Below are 20,579 nucleotides of genomic sequence, written 5' to 3' on the forward strand. Positions count from 1 at the left end.
TATTTTTAGGGGAAATGGTAACCTCTGTTTTAGATCCTTATGATTTGAAAGGATGTAATATATTTTCAGGAATTCTCTGAAAGTGTGGTGGGATGAAAAGGGGATGATGGTCCATACCATCATTCCTAACATTTTAAGATGCTCTGAGATACCTTCCTTTTTATTGGTGAGAAATGTTTAAACAGAAATTAATATGACTCAAGTTTCAAGACAGTAAAATTATAAATGCAAAATTGCAGTATCTGTAACATTGGTAGCATTGAAATATGTTTTTGGTCAAGTCACAGTGGGAAAAGAAAAGAATTCTGAGTTTCCTCAAGGAATCAAACCTCAGACTTATGTATTTCATGCTTTGATACTGTAACACTGAGCCACAGAGACTGATACGCAGGGCCTTTTATAGTACATATATGACACGTGTCCTGTGTGCTGCTAGGATCAGTATTGTCGATAGTGTAATGTTTTGTAAAGAATAAGGAAGATGGTAAGTTTTGAGCTTGATAGAAATATAGAAAGATGGTTTTCCTCTTGTCATGAGCATAGAACAAAGAAAAAATTTCTGAGTCCCCAGAATCTGAAAGTCTGAGGTTGTATTCCTCATGGGGACTCATAATTTTTTCTTGGTCCCTCGCTCAAGATAAGACAAAAAACATCTTTCTAGTATATTTCTTTATCAAGCTTAAAACTTGACATCTTTCTTATTCTTTACATTTGTAATATTTGCAAACAATGTTTATGGAACTGGGTTTAAAGCATATACCCTAGCTTTATGTCTACCTTTTTTTCATATTTTAAGTTCCATTTCTCTACCAAAATGGCAGCTGGCTTAATGACAATCTGATATTTGTCAATTCAAAAACTAAATGAAAGTTTTATATTTTTGAATTCCTAATCAACATTTAGACCTGGAGTTTTTTAAAGATTGTTTGATTTCTTACATAATAATACATATTTCAGGTATTGACACAAGAGCATTGACAAAGAAGATCAGAGAAACAGGATGCATGTTAGGAAAAGTAGTGATTGAAGATGTGGAACCAGAGTCCATTCCATTTGATGATCCAAATCAGAGAAACCTAGTTGCAGAGGTTTCATCAAAGGTTAGCTTTGTGATTCTAAAATTTCAAACAGGTCAAATCAGATTGGAAGGCTTTCTAAAGACCAAGCATCCTCTAAGTTGTAGTGGTTATTCTGTGGTGAAGTATTCCTTTATTGTTAAACTAGTCTAACTCTTGTTCACTGTGAAAGAATATACATGAGGCAGCACATCTTAGTTTGCTTTTACACTCACAATACTTTATCTTTAGGTTTTCTTGGTTTTCAGAATGGAGATATTAGGTGATTTGTACAAATATCTGTAGATTCTCAAAAGTGCCAATAACTGCTCAAGACCAAAAGCATAGATGATAAAGGAATGGAATTCAGAGGTGACCAGAGTGACAGAATCTACACAGCAATAAATATTACATCATTATAACTATAACATTTTAATAACTATAATTGTTTTGACAGGCACCAGTTGTTTATAACCCAGATGGTGAGTTCAAGATCATCGCTGTGGATTGTGGAATAAAATACAACCAGATAAGGTGTCTTATTGCCAGAGGAGCTGCTGTTAAAGTAGTTCCTTGGAATTACAATTTCAACGATGATGTGGAAAAAGGAGGTAACTTTCTGTACTATCTCATTGAACTGTACTTCATGTAAAGCTCTTAGTTATTATATTCATGAAAAAAGCTATTAAACAAACTCTAAATCTGTGAACACAATAAGGACTTAAGAAAAGTATTACGGAAGCGGCAATGAGAATGTGGTGACACAGAGGAAGGATGAGCAGAAATATAATTCTTCGCTTGCTTTCTAAATTTTGAACATCTCCCAACCTTCCCCTGCAAATAACTAAACAACATCTGCAACTTTTGTATAGTCCAAGAACGGAAGCAAATTTTGCAGGGTTCTCTTCTGCACTCAGTGGTGTCTGCATGTGTTCTGCCAAAGGGGAGTCAGCACAGTAAGAGATGGTTACCACATCAAGCTGTTTAGAATCCTAACAGATATGTTTTTTCTGTTGTGTCTGTTGTAACTTCATAAAATCTCTATTTCTCATTTATAGTGCGAGATATTTCTCAATCTATGTCAATGTTATTATTTTTTGCTATTTCTTCAGACTGTGATGGTGTGTTCTTAAGCAATGGTCCTGGAGATCCCACTTTCACTACTGAGACTATAAACAATATTAAAAAGTTTACAGAACGCACCAGTCTTAAACCTCTATTTGGAATTTGCTTTGGACACCAGCTCCTGGGCTTGGCTGTTGGATGTAAAAGCTTCAAAATGAAGTAAGTAGTTGAAGATAATCTTGTTCTTGCTGTTTTGTTGCTGTTAAAACTTATGTTAAAACTGTCTTGATGAAAACTTTATTTTTAGTGTGTATAAAGGGAGAGAATGCATCATCTCCTTTAAAACTAAATAGAAAAATGTAAATGTTTCAGCAGGCACACATGAAAACATTTTATTACAATTGTGTTTATTTGTAGGTATGGAAATAGAGGTCACAATATTCCTTGCATACATCATGGCACAGATCGCTGTTTTATCACCACACAGAATCATGGCTTTGCTATTGATACCAACTCTCTGCCACCTGATTGGTCAGTGTTGTTTACAAATGCTAATGACCAAACAAATGAAGGGATAATTCATAACAGCAAGCCATTTTACAGTGTGCAGTTTCACCCAGAACATATGGCTGGACCACAAGACTTAGAGTTGTTGTTTGACATCTTTTTGTCCACAGTCAAGCAGTACAAACAAACTGGAGAACAATCAGTATCAGTTAAGGAAAGGATTCAGCAGTCACTGAAGTTTGATCCCCTAGTATCACCCAGTGAACACACACCCAAGAAAATTTTGATTTTAGGTTCAGGAGGTTTGTCCATTGGACAAGCTGGAGAGTTTGATTATTCGGGGTCACAGGTGAGTTTAAATAACTGAGTAATGCTGTTCTTAACACTTTACACCCTAACATTGGTATCCATTTTCTCCATATTGTTATTTACACTTTTCTTTTGGTACTGATAAGGAGTTTTTGTTTAAAGATCAGAGCTTCCTAGGTTAGTGATGATTTCCTTTCTTTTCATGATCTTAATGAATGACTCAGCAGTATTACTTGTGAGAACAGATGTGATATGCTGGTCACTCTTGGAACTTAGAACTGTCTATAGCGGTTAACAAAATTGTATAACAAAACAGTACTGTTGTTTATACCTTAGAACTGTCCATAGCGGATAACAAAAATGTATAACAAAACAGTACTGTTGTTTATACCTTAGAACTGTCCATAGTGGATAACAAAAATGTATAACAAAACAATACTGTTGTTTATACCTTGTGGAAAAATGTAGGGTTTTGCAGCCCTAACTGACATACTTTGGAAATACCAGTAATAAAGTAAAAGTTGCCTCAAAAATACCTGGCAGGTATTGCAGTGCTTTTATATTGATGTCATTTAATATCTTTAGTGGTATGCAGCTTAAGGATCATATTCTTAACTTTCTGCAGGCTATTAAAGCTCTTAAAGAGGAAGGTATCCAAACTGTTTTGGTAAATCCAAACATTGCTACAGTGCAGACGTCGAAAGGCCTTGCAGACAAAGTCTATTTTCTTCCTATAACAGCCAACTATGTCACTCAGGTAACTCAGCTGACATTTTTGTAATTGGAATAGTTAATTTTTTTTTTTTTTTAACTGTATTGTCTCAAGGCAACATTGACAATAGTCAGTTAAAAAGAATATTTCTTTTTCTTTTTTCTTTTTGATTTGCAACTTAGGTCATTCAAAGTGAACACCCAGATGGTATCCTGTTGTCATTTGGAGGTCAAACTGCTCTGAACTGTGGCATTGAGCTTCAAGCAAGTGGTGTACTGGAGAAGTATGGTGTCCAAGCATTAGGGACTCCAATTAGTTCCATAGTTTGTACTGAAGACAGGAAGATGTTTGCTGGGAAACTAGCAGAAATTGGGGAAAGAGTTGCACCAAGTGAAGCAGTGTATTCTGTTGAGCAGGTTAGTATGTGTTGCAAGAAGGCAGTGGTGAATACCAAAGTCTTCCTAACTCATGCTTTAATACAATTGTTTCATGTTGCATGACAAAAAATGCTGTTTTCTGTTGGCACTATGAGACTTCTACAAGTCAAATGTAAAAACTACCATCTATTGTGATGTTACAAAAATAGTTTTGACAAGAATTAGGTGTATTCCTATAGTCAGGCAATTAAAAATGTGGCAGGTATAAATAATTATTAATGATATCCTATATTGGCGGAGATAGATGGAAGTTTTTTTAACCTTTATAAATTTGCTTATTTCCTGTGACTTGCACTTGTCCTTTTTCAGTCTTAGCAGAATATTCAGGTCAACCTCCTTATGCAATTTTTCTTCCCTTTAAATTATTTTTTATGAATGAATGCCATCAAAATCTGTGTCTAGGCCATTGCTGCTGCAGAAAGGCTTGGGTATCCTGTGTTAGTGCGAGCAGCATTTGCACTGGGTGGTCTGGGGTCAGGATTTGCTCAGAACAGAGAAGAACTGGTTTCCCTTGTCAATGGAACCTTTGCCCATACCAAGCAAGTGAACCTGGACAAATCATTGAAAGGCTGGAAGGAAATTGAATACGAGGTTGTCAGAGATGCTTTTGACAACTGCATCACAGTGAGTACAGTACAGTGGGTTAAAAATGTGATGGTATAATTGCTCTAAAAACAAAAAAAGTGTGTGATATACATAGTAGTTGGATGCTTTGTTGAAATAGTTATGGAGGTGGACACTGCATTTGAGTCATGTTTAGTTTATGGTGTTGTGTTCTTGGAAAAGACACTTTACTCTCACACTACCTCTCCCAGCTCTGGAGTATGAATGAGTATCAGCAAACTGACTAGGAAACCTGAAAAAGCACCAATGGTGGGAGGTAACCTGTAATTGGACCAAGGAAGGAGCAGTACTCGTTATTACCTTATGCTGTAGAAACCAGGACAAGCTCTGGCTGGATAGGGTACTTGGTACAAGCGCAGAGTTAATTTTTTTACCAACCCATCACTGTCCACTTTTAGGTTTGTAACATGGAGAATGTTGATCCACTGGGTATCCACACTGGAGAGTCCATTGTTGTTGCTCCAAGTCAGACCCTCACCAATTCAGAATACAACATGCTGCGCACCTGTGCTGTCAAGGTCATCAGACATCTTGGAGTTGTGGGAGAATGTAACATACAGTACGCTCTTAATCCAGAATCTAAAGAGGTTTGTATTTGTTCCCAATATGAACTTAATGTGTGCTATTACTTTAACTCTCCTCCAACCCAGTCCTATGCATTGGATCCCTTTCAGCAATTTGCTTCAATCTGTCCTGTAATTGCTATATTTAATGACTTTTTTTTGTCGGAATTAAGGTGCAAATAAGGCTTGGTACAAAACTAGCATGAAAATGATAAGAAAAAGAGAACAGTTTTTTTCTCCATAATAAACTGAACTCAAAAATGAATGGGAATTTTACCTTTTCTTTTTTTTTTTAATTTTTTTTGTTTTGATTACTAGTATTTCATCATTGAGGTAAATGCAAGGCTCTCTCGGAGTTCAGCTCTTGCATCAAAGGCCACGGGCTATCCCCTGGCATATGTGGCAGCAAAGTTGGCTCTGGGAAGACCCTTACCAGTGTTGAGAAACTCAGTCACCAACTCTACAACAGCTTGCTTTGAGCCTAGCCTGGATTATGTTGTTGTTAAAATTCCAAGATGGGACTTGAGCAAGTTCAGCAAGGTCAATACAAAGGTAAGAATCACCTACCCTACTGTGAGCAATTTTTACATAAACACTGCCTCGGGCCAGCACTTTTTCCCTAGAAATTCACATTGTGGAGATAATTTTGTGCACATCTTAAGCCCTTGTGAATTAAAATTATTCCTAAGTAACTTTTCAATGTGTAGATTGGAAGCTCAATGAAAAGTGTTGGAGAAGTAATGGCTATCGGACGACAGTTTGAAGAAGCCCTTCAGAAAGCCCTAAGGATGGTGAATGAGGCAAACGTGGGTTTTGATTCTCATGGTCATACAGCATCTGATGAAGTAAGTTTCATTCATAATCCTCATTACCTACATTCTTGACTGTGCATCAGTCACAATCCTTATGTAGATTCTTGACTGTGTATTAAAGAGTTTGTGGGATTTACATGTATGTGCCTGTCACCCTTGGGAGTTTAAGGGTTACAAACAGTGTTTGTTCAAATCTGTTCTTTTGTTTATTTGTCTAACAATTTTGATTTTCACTACAGGAATTGAAGCAACCTTCTGATCAGCGTATTCATGTGCTTGCTGCTGCATACAAGGAGGGTTACACCATAGATAAGTTGTATGAGCTGACCAAGATTGACAAGTGGTTTTTGAGTCGCATGAAATGCATAATGGATTATGCTCTAATGCTGAAAAACTATAGAGAAAAGACTGAGGTAAGAACAATTTCTTTGGGCATTTTCCTGCCCACTATAAATTAGCTTCCCTTTTTGAGTCAATGTTATATCAGTTACTGTTGTGAGGTAGACAACATAAAAACAAATCAAATTGTAAAAGACTTTTGTTGGTGTGATTGAAAAATTAATCAGAGTTTTTTAAGGCACTGAAATGCGTCTAGTTGACAGAAATAAATAAATTTCTTAATTTTGTTTATTTTAGTGTTTCCTTAAATGATAGTAGCTGTGTGAATTCTAGGACACTATGAATAATTTTGTTTATTGATATGTATAGAGTTTCTTTCAATGATATTGTTTTATGTCGCATATTTGCGTGCTATTTTATTGATAATTTTTATTGGTGGTTTATGCTCCCTGTAGCCTGGTCAACAGTCATCAACGTCTGCACCCTTAATGCACAGAGAGAAGGTAGAGAGTTGAAGCAGTACACAACAAATTAAACGCAACTTGTTATGAACATTTTTATTAACCAATGAACTGCCTTTGAAGGAGAGAGATAGTTAGAAAGTGATCTTGCTTCAGTCATGGTAATGTCTTGCACTAATAGCTGATCTTTGAGAAATGTATACGAGCTAAACATGCCTATTATAACTAAATCAAAATTAACTAATCATATGAAGTAAACCTGCTGGGTTAAAATTGCTTTAGAAGTGTCAATTCAAGCTGATGTAAGTGGTGCCTTAAAAGCAAGCTTGGGTGAGAAGTCTGATCATATTAAACAACTTAAACACGTGATTATTTGAAGCACTAACATAATATGTGACGCAGAATTCCTGAATAATAACAAAAGAATGTAAATGATAATCAGAAATGCAACTACCACGCAACTGTTAGTACTGTTACCTTGACACTCAGAATATCCTCAACATCAGAAATATTTCTGGAAAGTGGACTTAAGTGATTCCTCAGAAAAAATTACTGAAGACTTTTTTTGGTTTTCCTTAAGTGTTCCCTATCAGTGTCTTTTTTTTTTGGAAAAATACAATAAAAAAGATAGATCACCATGCTTGTTTAAGAGATACAGTATGATAGGCCAATCTTACCCCATTTATGCCTGTACTGGCAGAGGTTGCTGTCATGTCACAATCTTCATTGGGATTCATTATATGGCCAGAAACATTACCAGAAAAGCTCAGGTGTTCATGGTTTTCTCAACTTTGAAACCAAAATTTGCAGGAAAAAAGCCTTTTTTGGAGTATTCTTCCTAAATCTTTTGTTGAATGGAGCTTGAGATTGTCCTAGCAGCTTGCTTTTGTTGTTGTTATGAACCATAACACCAAAGCCAAACCTTGCCAACAACCCCTCATCTTGACTCATTGTTGGTCAGTCCTGGAGAACCCCAGTTGACCCTAACTTAAAGCCATTTCTCTGTTTTGTTACGAGTGGTAACTCCAATTTTCTCTGAACTCAACCTATGACACATTTCTTAACAAATCAAGGAAAAGCTGTGTTGTAAGAATCAAGTAGAAGGCTTTTTTTTTTTAGTATGAATACTTTTGGATAGTATTTGCATTTGCACCTTTACAGGCAGCTGAAGTTTCCTACAGGGATTTACTTGGAGCTAAACAACTGGGATTCTCTGATAAGCAAATTGCAAAGTGTATTCACAAGTAGGTTCTTGTAACTGTGGAACATTTGATATCCTTCTCATCATCATTGTGCAAGATTTTCAAATCTAACCTCACCACCTGTAGTCAGTTAAGATGATTCAGGTGTGGTTTGTTAGGTTTAGGTCTTTCAGTTTCCCCACAGTTTTTAGGTGGTCAGTATCATGGTTAGCAGAATTTATTTTTGTTGAATGGCACCCTTAAAATTCAGTTACTGGTTCATGTGAGAATGCTAAAAAAAAAGAGAGAAGCTGTGAACTTCACCCAGCCATTATTGATTTGTAACATTGCTAAACCTAAGCCAGCACCATCATTAGTGAAATTTAGCGAGCATTGGGAATGAAAAGTTATTTCTCTACTTTTAGCACTGAACTTGCTGTTCGAAAAGTGCGTCAGCAGTATGGTCTTACCCCATTTGTAAAGCAAATTGACACTGTGGCAGCAGAGTACCCAGCTTTTACAAACTACCTGTATCTGACTTACAATGCATGTGAAGATGACATCGACTTTGACAGTGGGGCCTGTATGGTGATTGGTTCTGGGGTGTACAGGATTGGCAGCAGTGTGGAATTTGATTGGTGTGCTGTGGGCTGTATCAGAGAACTCAGAAAGGTAAGTAAACTGTGGTAGTTATTTAAGAACTTCTATCTTCAAATTTCTTGCCTGAGTAATACCATTTTACTTAGTCATAAGGTTTTTTATTTTTAGTTGAAGAAAAAGACCATAATGTTGAACTATAATCCAGAAACTGTCAGTACAGATTATGATGAATGTGAGCGACTGTACTTTGATGAAATCTCCTTTGAGGTGAGTGTTGCACTGGGCTCAAAGCTAAACTTTTTCCAAGTTTTTCCAAATGTATTGCTTTGAACTCAAACCATTTTCTTAAATGGTTTTCTTACCAAGTATCTGCATGTTATGTTAGGTTGTTATGGATATTTATGAAAAAGAAAATCCAGAGGGTATCATCTTAAGTATGGGAGGACAGTTACCAAACAACATCGCAATGCAGCTTCACAGGCAACAGGTAGGTGTTAATCAATCAGCCAATCAGTCAGGCAGTCCTTTATAATGCTATCCATTGGTTAATAAATCAATAAATTCAGTCAGTCCATTTTGGGGCTACAAGGCTCGGACAGGTGAAGTAATATTCAGTTCCCTAAGAATTCATCTTAAGTGTGCATTGACACCAACTCACTGACCAGATGGTTTTGTCCAAACTTTAACCTTTGCAACTGTAATGTTGTTGCATCATTTGTTGGGTAGGTTCGCATCCTAGGCACTTCTCCTGAGATGATTGACAATGCTGAGAATCGTTACAAGTTTTCCAGAATGTTGGACAATATTGGAATTCTTCAACCACAATGGAAAGTTCTTACAACTTTAGAGGTATGTGTGTTAGTAGATCAACCTTTCGAGTAGTGCAAGGAGTATTTATTGAGAAGGGAGAGATGCTTGGAATACTCAACAACTTATTCAATCAGCTTTGTTTGTGAAACTGATTTATGAAAATATATGTCTAAGTTCAGCAAGGGTTTTGATTGTTACGTATGGTGATGAAAATGGCAGCTCATAAACGCTGAATGTTTTCACATGCTATAGCTAGAATATACATGTAGGTAATTTATGGCAGCAGTGTGGTACAGCACAGCTGTTCAAAAACTTGTGTTCACATTTGTGGTAAAAAGAATAAACTTGTGAGAATTCGAACCACAGACTGACCAATTTTCATGTGGGATGCTGCACCAGCCAGGCAGCTGGAGACTTTTTGGCAAGTCAAGCCATGTACTTGGTTCATCTCTAACAAGTGCCCTGCCTTGTGCAGGGATCAGTAAAGTTGAAAGCATTCTGTCATTGGATCAAGTTATATCGATTTAAAAAAGAGAACAGTCACTAACACTCTTTTTCAAAAACCTTTGTAATGCAGGATGCCAAAAAGTTCTGTGCCACAGTTGGGTATCCCTGTCTTGTGCGACCATCGTACGTGCTCAGTGGTGCTGCCATGAATGTTGCGTTTTCTGATGATGAAATGGTTACGTACCTTGGCAATGCTCAGTCTGTATCCAGTGAACACCCTGTTGTTATTTCCAAATTCATCCAGAATGCAAAGGTGAGAGGCTGTTTTCAAGTATGCTTTCATCTCACTTTGAAGAAGCTTGCGGAATAACAATTTACCTAACTCCACTATTGTCACCTTTTCTAAATGATATCATTATCTGTACAAATTGCTCAATAACCCACAATTCCTCTGTTCACTGCACTCTGATGAAAAGCCCATGATCGAAACTTCAGCTCCAGGAACTCTTTATGGAAAGAGCTGAATAATGTATGCGTATGCGCTAGGTTTTGCCGCCGAAAACGGATTTTTGAGTAGTTTGCAAGGTTGATTTCTTATTCTGTTGCTTCAAGGCGTCATTTTCCTTGCCACTTTTCTTTTACAGAACAACCTCCAAAAACTTGGTACTCCTAAAAATTTTCGAAAATTAATTTTCTCCATAAAACCTCTGGAAATAGGAAAATGCCTTAGACGAAAACGAAGTTCCTCGGTTTTAAGTTTCAGCCCTTAGTATTTTCCGCTAATTTCGCTTAAAACACTTGAGCCCGTGTTGATGACCGCGTACCCTCTGACGTTGTATTTCATTATTCAGCCCAGTCTGGCCAATAGCCCATTTCCAAATTACTCTTGGCCTCTTTTTCAAAACGAGGCCTGGTGCTCAACCATTCTTGGGAAAATGAGTTTAATTTGCATGTGAATGAAAACTTATTATCATATCAAAGGATGAGCACCAGGACTCGTTTTGAAAATCAGGCCAAGGGCAATTCGGAAATGGGCAATTCACATTATCAACCCAGCTGATAATACTAAATTATCTCCCTATATCTTCTTCTGATGCAAAACCACAGTTTCTTTGGAAACTAACCCCATCTATTGATCTGCAGGAGATAGATGTTGATGCAGTGGCCAGTGACGGCGAGGTGGTCAGTATGGCTGTATCTGAACATGTGGAGAATGCTGGAGTCCATTCTGGTGATGCCACAATGGTTTTACCTCCACAAGATCTGAATGAAGAGACACTCAAGAAGATACGAAAGATCTGCTTTGATATTGGGCAAGCCTTGATGGTCACTGGGCCATTTAACATGCAGCTGATTGCTAAGGTTTGTCAACTGTATGTACAATGTAATCCTGGCTTTTAATAAAACACTTTATTTTGACGAATGTCTGTTCAGTAGTAGAATACAGATGACGTCAGAGTGAAGAAAGAGAGTGGCACCTGAGCTGCGCGCCAGTGTTTCACTGATATTTCTCACCGATTTTTACATCACATGTGACCTGTCACCGAACAAACGCGATGTAAATTAAAATCTATTTTATTTTGTCTTAAAATTAACCCCACTATTTCCTCAATGATAAAAGAAAGGTACCTTTTTAAGTGAAAACTTAAATGTCTTGCTACCTGTCTTGCTCTTAAGATCTGAAAACAAATTCCTTGAACTGATGACCATAGGTTACTTTCCAGGTTATTCTTGTGAATGTAGAATTGGAAATTTTGCTACAGATAATAATAATCTTCCTCTTCTTGACCTTATAATTCCGAAGAGTTGAAGTCTTAAGTGAGTTCTTTTTTCTATTTACAGGATAATGAACTGAAAGTGATCGAATGTAATCTTCGTGTCTCCCGCTCCTTTCCTTTTGTATCCAAGACTCTTGATCACGACTTTATCGCTATGGCAACACAAGTTATCTGTGGTGTGTCCGTTGAACCAGCTTTGGACTGTGCGGGGTATGGACGAGTTGGAGTAAAGGTGAAAACAACGTTTAGCACAAGAACAGTCTGTAAATTTGTTCCCTTTTAATTTACTTCGAAGAAATAAACCCAGCCAGCAGAGGTGTCTGACTTCAAAGAGCTTCTTCAAATTTGAGATTTTAACTTATCAGGCACACCTTGTTTCATTAAGCCTTGTCGTAGAAATGTCTAGTCTTGTTCTTTTATGGTTGATAGACAGCAACTTTGACAAAGTGACCTCCTTAAGTTCCCCACGGCAGTGTACTTTAAGGCTCAAACTCTTCTCGGAGAACTTCCATCATGATGTAATCGCTAGACTAAATGTGATGCTTCTCCGACAAGTGTACAAAACCCCGCAGCATTATTGAATTCATTATTGCTGAATTTGGAATTTATTGTTAAAAAGTTGGTGTCACGCGGCATACTGTTACCAGCAACGTAATGGCTTTTCCTTTTTAATCCGACACAAGTAGAAAATTTAAAAGCGTCCTTTTAGGCTCTGTTTACAAGCAAGGAGGGTAACCCTTGTGCTAGGGTTACCCTAGCAGGTGGGTCAAAGATAGCCCGGGTTTACAAGCAAAATTTCACAGGTAGGGTTACCCTACCACCCGGAACAACTTAACTATGCTTGGTAACCGCACGCATTGTTATCAATGTTCAAAGGGTCTGGAAACAAGTAAAAAGTTGTCCCGGGTAGGCGAGTTATCCCCAGCAGAGCGTTTACAAGGCAGCTAGGGTAACCCTAGCGCTTAGCCACCCTAGCTGCCTTGTAAACACGTCGATGAAAAAAAAAAGAAATGTGGGAGCGTTAGGGTAACCCTCCTGCTAGGGTAACCCTAGCACGAGGGTTACCCTACCTGCTTGTAAACAGGGCCTTACAGGGTTCGCACAGGTCATGGAAAACCTGGAAAGTCATGGAATTTCAAAATTTCATTTTCCAGGCCTGGAAAGTCGCGAAATTTATGTGTGGTTCATGGAAAGTCATGGGAAGTCAATATGCTCTCTATGAGTGAAAGGCAATAAGACCCAAAGTTGAGAAGTTAACTGACGCGTCCAAAAATCAGATTTAATTTCATTAGAAATAAACAGAAGCGCGCATTGTGAGGATGTTTGCAAACATTCTTTCACACTGCATTCTTGTCATGGAATCTTTCAAAAGGTCATGAAAAAGTCATGGAAAGTCATGGAACTTTAACAGGTCAAAAGTGTACGAACCCTGTTTTACGAAAAATCGCATATTTCATATCTTGTTGGGAAGGGTTGTGGCTTGTGACAGGAATGACAAATAACTATATTTTTTCCTTTTTGGTCTTTTTGTCCTCAAGGTTCCCCAATTTTCTTTCTCACGTTTGGCCGGGGCAGATGCCATGTTAGGCGTGGAGATGTCCAGTACTGGAGAAGTGGCCTGTTTTGGCGAAAATCGTTACGAGGCGTACCTCAAGGGTATGCTTAGTACTGGGTTTAAGATTCCTCAAGAGTGCATTCTTCTATCGATCGGAAGCTTCAAGGTACGATAGCTGTGTACAGTTTGAATTTGTTTTAAGTCAGTTTGCGTTTCGTCTGGAAGGAAGTTGCAATACAGTTCCAAATATCTCAGACTACTCTTCATTTTGAACTTCATGCCACGCCTTATAGACTAAAACTTTTATTTTACTACAGTTACGTCATTCCTTGATATCTCAAAGTTTGTTTTTTTTTTTCCCACACATAACATGTGAAACCCCTGGTATGGAACGCCATAACTGTCTTATGATACTTTTGGTCATGATATTCGGTGCTTACATCCTTATATTGGGTGCTTACATCCTTATATTGGGTGCTTACATCCTTATATTCGGTGGTTAAATCATTATATTCGGTATTTACTTCATTATATTCGGCGCGTACTTCGTTATATTCGGAGCTTACTTTATTATATTCGGTGTTTACTTTCTTATATTCGGTGCTTAAATCATTATATTCGGTGTTTACTTCATTATGTTCGGTGCGTACTCCGTTATATTCGGTGCTTACTTTATTATATTTGGTGCATACTTCGTTATATTGGGTGCTCATTTTATTATACTGGGTGGCTTTTTCGTTCAGTGTTCACTTCATTATATTCGGTGTTCCCTAAATTATATTCGGTGTGCACTTCATTATATTCGGTGTTTATTTCATTATACTCAGTGATTAAATCATCCAGTTCGGTGCTTCCGACAACTGGTGTGCACTTCATTATCTTCGGTCCTACCAACATTATACGCGGTGGTAAATTCATTATCTTCGGTGCAAACTTCGTTATGATCGTCACCAGGCTCCCAAAAACATTGTTCGCGGTAATAACCCCACAATGCAATTCTGCGATTTCCCGCGTATTTTCAAAGTATTATGAAAATGGCGGAAAAGACTGCAATGGCCTCCATTGTGAAGCGACAAAACTTAAGTAATCCAACAGAAGTATTTGAAAAGGAGAAAATCACACCTGATGTACTTCCTCTGTTATTGGCAAGCGAAATGAAGCAGCTGGGTGTAAGTAATAGTTCTGACATGATGAGTTTGCGAATGGAATGTTCAATCCACGGAAAACGGAAGCCTCAAAGAAATCGTTTAGGACCTGGAGCTCCAGAATTCAACATACCAAAATCAATACTAGAGAATCATCTAGAGGAGGGTTTCAAGAGTTGCTGTGAACTAGAAAGAATGATCTTAATAAAAGTACTGTATTTAAAAACTGCTTTGAAGGGTTAATAATCAATATCCACTCTTTACCCAATTTTTATTGATGCGTTGAGTTGCAGCGGTTTGTAAGATATCAAAAAGGAGTTCATGACAGGTCATTTACACTAGATGTCACTATAAAGGAAAGAGGCCTTGCAATAATAATAATAATAATAATCGACTTTATTTAAAGAGGGTATACACATAACAGCCTACGCTGATAAACCAGTGGCCCTCAAAACTAAAGTTAGTAAGTAATACATTCTAAGCCATAGAGATTAAAAATAGAACTAACTAGTCGAACAATGTAACTATTTCAAAGATTATAAATACAATAAAACTAGATTATAGTACAGCTTCAAAAGAATCAAAGTTGCGTTTCAGTGCAAGGTTCTAGTAGGACCCTTCTGCATGGCCAACTTAAACTAGGATTTTGAAGGAACGATTCGAAAGAACGATTCGTTCTCGTCGAAATACTGCAACGAGCGCTTCAAGGTTTAGTTTCGTCAAGATGTCTTCCATTTTTTCGCGCTCAACAAAGCTGTACAATTGGGAGCCTGGTGACGACCATAACGAAGTTTGCACCGAAGATAATGATTTTACCACCGCGTATAATGTTGGTAGGACCGAAGATAATGAAGTGCACACCAGTTGTCGGAAGCACCGAACTGGATGATTTAATCACCGAGTATAATGAAATGAACACCGAATATAATGAAGTGCACACCGAATATAATTTAGGGAACACCGAATATAATGAAGTGAACACTGAACGAAAAAGCCACCCAGTATAATAAAATGAGCACCCAATATAACGAAGTATGCACCAAATATAATGATTTAAAGTGCACCTATACCCAAAAAATTTTTTTCGCTTAACGAAATAAGCTTATTTTTTGGAGTATTTCTCTGCAAAAATTTCTTAATTTGCTCAAATCTTTAATTTTCTGTGCCCAGTCAAAATACGGAAAATCGGCCGCCATCTTGCCCCACGACCGAGTTTAAAGAGGAATGGCTCTAGCGGATAATGTGACGTCAAATCGAGAACACGAAAGTCTGCATTTCACACATTTTCACATGTTTGGGTAGGTTGTAGTCGATGTTGTCCGAAAATATGCCGACTAAGTGTGTTGTAGAAGGATGTAGCAACGCGCGAAATTTGCAAGAGGGTATCGCGCTTCGTACATTCCTCATACAACACACCTAGTCGGCATATTTCGGACAATATCGACGACAACCTTCCCAAACAAGTGAAAATGTGTGAAATGCAGACTTTCGTGTTCTCGATTTGACGTCACATTACCCGCTAGAGCCATTCCTCTTTAAACTCGGTCGTGGGGCAAGATGGCGGCCGATTTTCCGTATTTTGACTGGGCACAGAAAATTAAAGATTTGAGCAAATTAAGAAATTTTTGCAGAGAAATACTCCAAAAAATAAGCTTATTTCGTTAAGCGAAAAAAATTTTTGGGTATAGGTGCACTTTAAGCACCGAATATAAGAAAGTAAACACCGAATATAATAAAGTAAGCACCGAATATAACGAAGTACGCGCCAAATATAATGAAGTAAATACCGAATATAATGATTTAACCACCGAGTATAAGGATGTAAGCACCCAACATAAGGATGTAAGCACCGAATATCATGACCAAAAGTATCATAAGACAGTTATGGCGTTCCATACCCTGGGATATTTTTCTCAAAACTTTACTCTCGATATCTTGGACCAACAGCACTGAGAGAAAAACGTCTGGACTCTGAACACTTAGCTCCTCATTAACCATTTGTTATCATTCTCTTTTGACACTTTCTTTAGCCCGTTGATTTTTCTAATTGTATACTTCAGCTTACAAAATCATATATTTTATTTTCGTGTCGTTTGAATGTTTTTAGTCCAAGAATGAGATGTTGCCCAGCCTTAAGACTTTGGTAGAATTAGGATTCAAGTTATATGCTAGTCCAGGGACAGCTGATTTTTACATGGAGCATGGAATTAAGGTAAGTAATCGCTGCCAGTTTCAATTGCCAAGCATGACAAAAGGTAATCTGGGTTGTTGCGTCATATCTTATGGAGGCCACATTTCAGGAAATGATAAGGCCAAAACTTACATTTTTGGAGAAAAGCCTTTCATATATAATCAGCCAGTCAGATTACCTCTTTCTCTGTCTGTTTGTTTGTCAGTCAGTCATTCAATCAATCAATCGGATAGACAGTTAGTTAGCCCGCCGGCCTGTCTGTCAGTCACCCAATTAGCTTGTCTGTCAGTTGGTCAGTCTGTCAGTCGGTTTCCGCTTGTTTAATACTTTTTAGTTGACACTGGAAGGAATCTTTCACTGAATTATAATGCAGTCGTGGCCAGTGCTCTCTTGCGAGTTGCTTGGAGCTTACCAGTGTTGAAAAAAAAGATGGATGGAAAGTTCGGCTGCCAGGGAGGGCTGAAGGTTGTTAGTATTACTGATAATTTGAATTTATTGATTTCATGGTCAGGGAATTATCTTTATTTGGGCAAAGGCCTAATTCAGCGAGATTTGGCAGTGCATGAAACGATTAATTTTGCTGCTCTCGGAAGCAAATTTCTTAACGCAGGAGAGGTCTACTTGTGAAAATTACGCCTAATGTCATCAGTGTATAATGATGGCCATACAATTGTAGGGTCCTTTGACCTCTTCCCAGTGGTTTTCTTTACGCGCAGGTTAAGGCAGTGGATTGGCCATTTGAGGAGGGCGGCAATGGCGCTACAGAGCAGAGCATTCTAGACTACCTTGCACAGAACAAGTTTGATTTGGTGATTAACCTTCCTCTGAGGAGCACTGGCTCTAGGCGAGCTTCATCTTTTATAACACACGGTTACCGCACCCGCAGAATGGCTATAGATTACTCCATACCACTCATCACAGACATCAAGTGTGCCAAACTTCTTATTGAGGTAATCATGAACTCTTTTTTAAACGACGTGCTTGTCCATGATGTTTCACGATAATAAATGAATGATTAATCGTTCGTCTCACGAGCTAGGGTAACTATCGTTTGTAGAGTGGCCCACCATAAGTCTGGAAATTAAATGGTTTGGAACAAGTCTGTAAAATTCCTTTAACTTTGTAAACAAGAATGTTTTGGACCTTCTATGACGTCACAACTGACGTCATTCATACCCTTGTGTACATTACCGTTTTTACGTAGAGTATATCTTTGTGATTTGTAGGCTCTAAAGAGAATCGGCGGAGCGCCTAAACTGAAGACTCACATTGACTGTATGTCGTCTGGCCGCGCAGTTCGTCTGCCTGGGTTGATTGACGTGCATGTGCACCTGCGCGAGCCTGGGGCGACACATAAGGAAGATTACTCATCCGGGACAGCAGCTGCTTTGGCCGGTGGTGTGACAATGGTGTTAACCATGCCTAACACTAATCCCGCTATTGTTGACGAATCTGCGTTCAATTTGATTAGAAAGGTACAACGGAGAAGCGTTTTAGAGAGCCGAGCTTTGTTTTTATTTACTCTTTTAACCATGACGACATGATACATGTTTTAAAAAATTTTGAATAATGCCCTCATTTCGTGCGTTTAAGATATCTTGCTTCCAAACTCAAGTAACAGCCGTATTTCATCAGCTTCTACGTAATGAATCCATTCCTTCCAGGGCTGCAAATAACGGCCGGTCAACGGACAATGTCCGGTCAAAATTGGGTACTGACCGGACAAATCCTTGGATTGCCGGACATCTTGTCCGGTCCTTTACTGATTCGTTCAAAGAAATTTTAATTTTAAACTGTTTGATAATCACAATGGACTACAGTAATGTTTCCGAAAGAAAAAAAAAAAAAAAAAAAACAATATAAAAGTAGACAAATTAGTGGTCGAGAAATTCCCGACAGTCGCAAATTTCCACGATGTCATCAAGTCCTGTCGCCAAAGTGTAATATCTAATTATAAGTGATTTTGTCAGATGTAAAGTAAAACGGACAATTGCGGTTGTATCTTGCGTAACCGTTCCACGTACTCAATGCGAGGCTGCTCTTGCAGTAAAGAGTAGTAAAATTATTAACTTGTAATTTTTATTGCCAGACCAACTTGGATTCAGTTGTTTTTTAGTTGTAAAAGGATTGCTGTGCAATTTGGGTTCACTATCGTAAGAGTTCCGACTGTTAAAATTTGACCGGCCAAAAAACGGGTAGTGTCAGAGCAAAAGCATGTTTGACCGGACAACGTGACCGGCGACTGCCCGTTAGTTATTTGCAGCCTTGCCTTCACGACAAACTTCGGACGAAATTTCTTGACTGAACGAGAGGGGTTTCTAGTAGTATTCTAAGAGGTTATAGTTTTTCACGTGATTTAACCTTATTTGTGTTTGAAATAGTTTTTAACTTTTTCCGTTCTTTTTTTTTATCGACATGATAATACTTATTTCAACGCGATATGAAATGTTTATTTTATGAAGAAACAATAATTATGAAATTCTTTTGGACACGACGCTAAATGTATAACTGAACTGATATCAATCGATAATTTTCAGTTGGCCTCAGCTGGTGCTCGATGTGATTACGGTATTTACCTGGGTGCCAGTGCTGATAACTACGCAACAGTGAAGGATATAGCTCACCTGTCTGCTGGTCTAAAAATGTACCTCAATGAAACGTTTACTACACTGAGACTTGACAACATGTCAACATGGATGAAGGTGGGGCCTCATTTATTTCGATAGAAATTACTGTGTCGAATCACTATCTGGGAATCTTTGCAGTAGCGATCAGGAATTTTTTATCTTTGTACCAGTGTTCCCAATTACTGCCAGGGTGTGCAAGATGTATTGCACTTCGGTTAGTTTATAAATATGTCGAATGTTTTTGAAGTGCTTGGTTCATTGTTTTATATTTCAAATTTAAGATTTGATCCGATTTTCCAGCATCTAGAGCATTGGCCAAAACACATACCACTGGTATGCCACGCCGAGGGACGTACAACTGCTGCCATCCTATTGCTAGCAGAGCTTGCTGATAGACCTGTCCATATAGCTCATGTGGCAAGGAAAGAAGAGGTGAGAGCAAAACCCTGGGGTACTTGATAAGTGGATTATGTAGACTGTAACGGAAACAACACTACATTTCAACAAAGGGGAGTGGGAAAGCCAAACAATCAATACCTTTCCTCATTTTTTTTACATAAATTTAGTAGTCTGAAAAAGGAACAAGGCAAATAGATATCTTGCAAACCACTTCCCCTATACCCTAGTAAGGTGCCCCTGGTGAGATGCCCCCTCCCTTGGCAGTGTCAAGATGACCTTAACTAACGAGACACCTTCTAGGCCGTTTGTCACCGCAAAGAAACATGTATGGCAGTTATATATTCTCCTTCCCATCCAGTTAGATGAACGTGGCCTTATCCTACCATTTCCCTTCGGCGATCTTCCTCTTGTGGCAAAGCAGAAGTTGAATTGCAATGTCGTGTTCTTTAATAGTCTTAGAAAATTTAAAAAAAAAAAAAAAGGGGAAAAATGGGCTTTTAGAGCAAAGAAATTGAGCCTTATATGGCTGACTCGAGATTTCCGCACATGTTATGTCGAACGGGCTATCTTGCAATGTCGTGGTTTATCCTGTAGGAAGTGCTCCTAAAAGATAGTCATGGAACAGCAGAACACATCATTCATCATCACTGTTTCTTACTTACTCTCTGTAACCTGCTGATTGACCTACGCACCCTTGTTTCGTTTGCAGGTGCTTGTGATTCGAGCTGCTAAAGAGAAAGGAATCCAAGTCACGTGTGAAGTATCACCTCATCACTTGTTCCTGACAGAAGATGACGCGGACAGGATTGGCATTAAGAGAGTTGGGGTCAAGCCTGCTCTTGTTACGGCTGAAGATCAGAAGGCGCTCTGGGATAATCTTGACATTATCGACTGCTTTGCCACAGATCATGGTAAGGTTTATTGGTGAATATTATAACTGCTAACATTTAACTCGGGATGTA

The 20,579-nt window shown here is 38.3% G+C and overlaps 1 protein-coding gene across 2 annotated transcripts in view; it reads left to right on the top strand.

Moving 5' to 3' along the window:
• The window catches only part of LOC111336945 (multifunctional protein CAD), a 29,250-nt gene that overhangs the window by 1,494 nt on the left and 7,177 nt on the right, over positions 1–20,579 (top strand). The window contains exons 3-29 of one of the 2 annotated variants that reach the window (XM_088742527.1): positions 958–1,100; positions 1,513–1,666; positions 2,168–2,339; positions 2,538–2,976; positions 3,562–3,693; positions 3,831–4,064; positions 4,488–4,709; positions 5,108–5,296; positions 5,591–5,824; positions 5,980–6,117; positions 6,324–6,497; positions 6,879–6,926; positions 8,046–8,128; positions 8,491–8,737; positions 8,834–8,932; positions 9,051–9,152; positions 9,392–9,514; positions 10,053–10,235; positions 11,066–11,284; positions 11,765–11,932; positions 13,239–13,421; positions 16,508–16,612; positions 17,308–17,541; positions 17,818–18,066; positions 19,129–19,293; positions 19,519–19,650; positions 20,327–20,528. In XM_088742527.1, the coding sequence (XP_088598653.1) occupies positions 958–1,100; positions 1,513–1,666; positions 2,168–2,339; positions 2,538–2,976; positions 3,562–3,693; positions 3,831–4,064; positions 4,488–4,709; positions 5,108–5,296; positions 5,591–5,824; positions 5,980–6,117; positions 6,324–6,497; positions 6,879–6,926; positions 8,046–8,128; positions 8,491–8,737; positions 8,834–8,932; positions 9,051–9,152; positions 9,392–9,514; positions 10,053–10,235; positions 11,066–11,284; positions 11,765–11,932; positions 13,239–13,421; positions 16,508–16,612; positions 17,308–17,541; positions 17,818–18,066; positions 19,129–19,293; positions 19,519–19,650; positions 20,327–20,528 (4,773 nt within the window). The remainder of the gene's footprint in view (positions 1–957; positions 1,101–1,512; positions 1,667–2,167; positions 2,340–2,537; positions 2,977–3,561; positions 3,694–3,830; positions 4,065–4,487; positions 4,710–5,107; positions 5,297–5,590; positions 5,825–5,979; positions 6,118–6,323; positions 6,498–6,878; positions 6,927–8,045; positions 8,129–8,490; positions 8,738–8,833; positions 8,933–9,050; positions 9,153–9,391; positions 9,515–10,052; positions 10,236–11,065; positions 11,285–11,764; positions 11,933–13,238; positions 13,422–16,507; positions 16,613–17,307; positions 17,542–17,817; positions 18,067–19,128; positions 19,294–19,518; positions 19,651–20,326; positions 20,529–20,579) is intronic. The other variant, XM_088742528.1, reaches the window with a different exon arrangement.

Source organism: Stylophora pistillata, chromosome 13, assembly GCF_964205215.1.
Source record: "Stylophora pistillata chromosome 13, jaStyPist1.2, whole genome shotgun sequence".
In the NCBI taxonomy this organism is placed as follows: Eukaryota; Metazoa; Cnidaria; class Anthozoa; order Scleractinia; family Pocilloporidae; genus Stylophora; species Stylophora pistillata.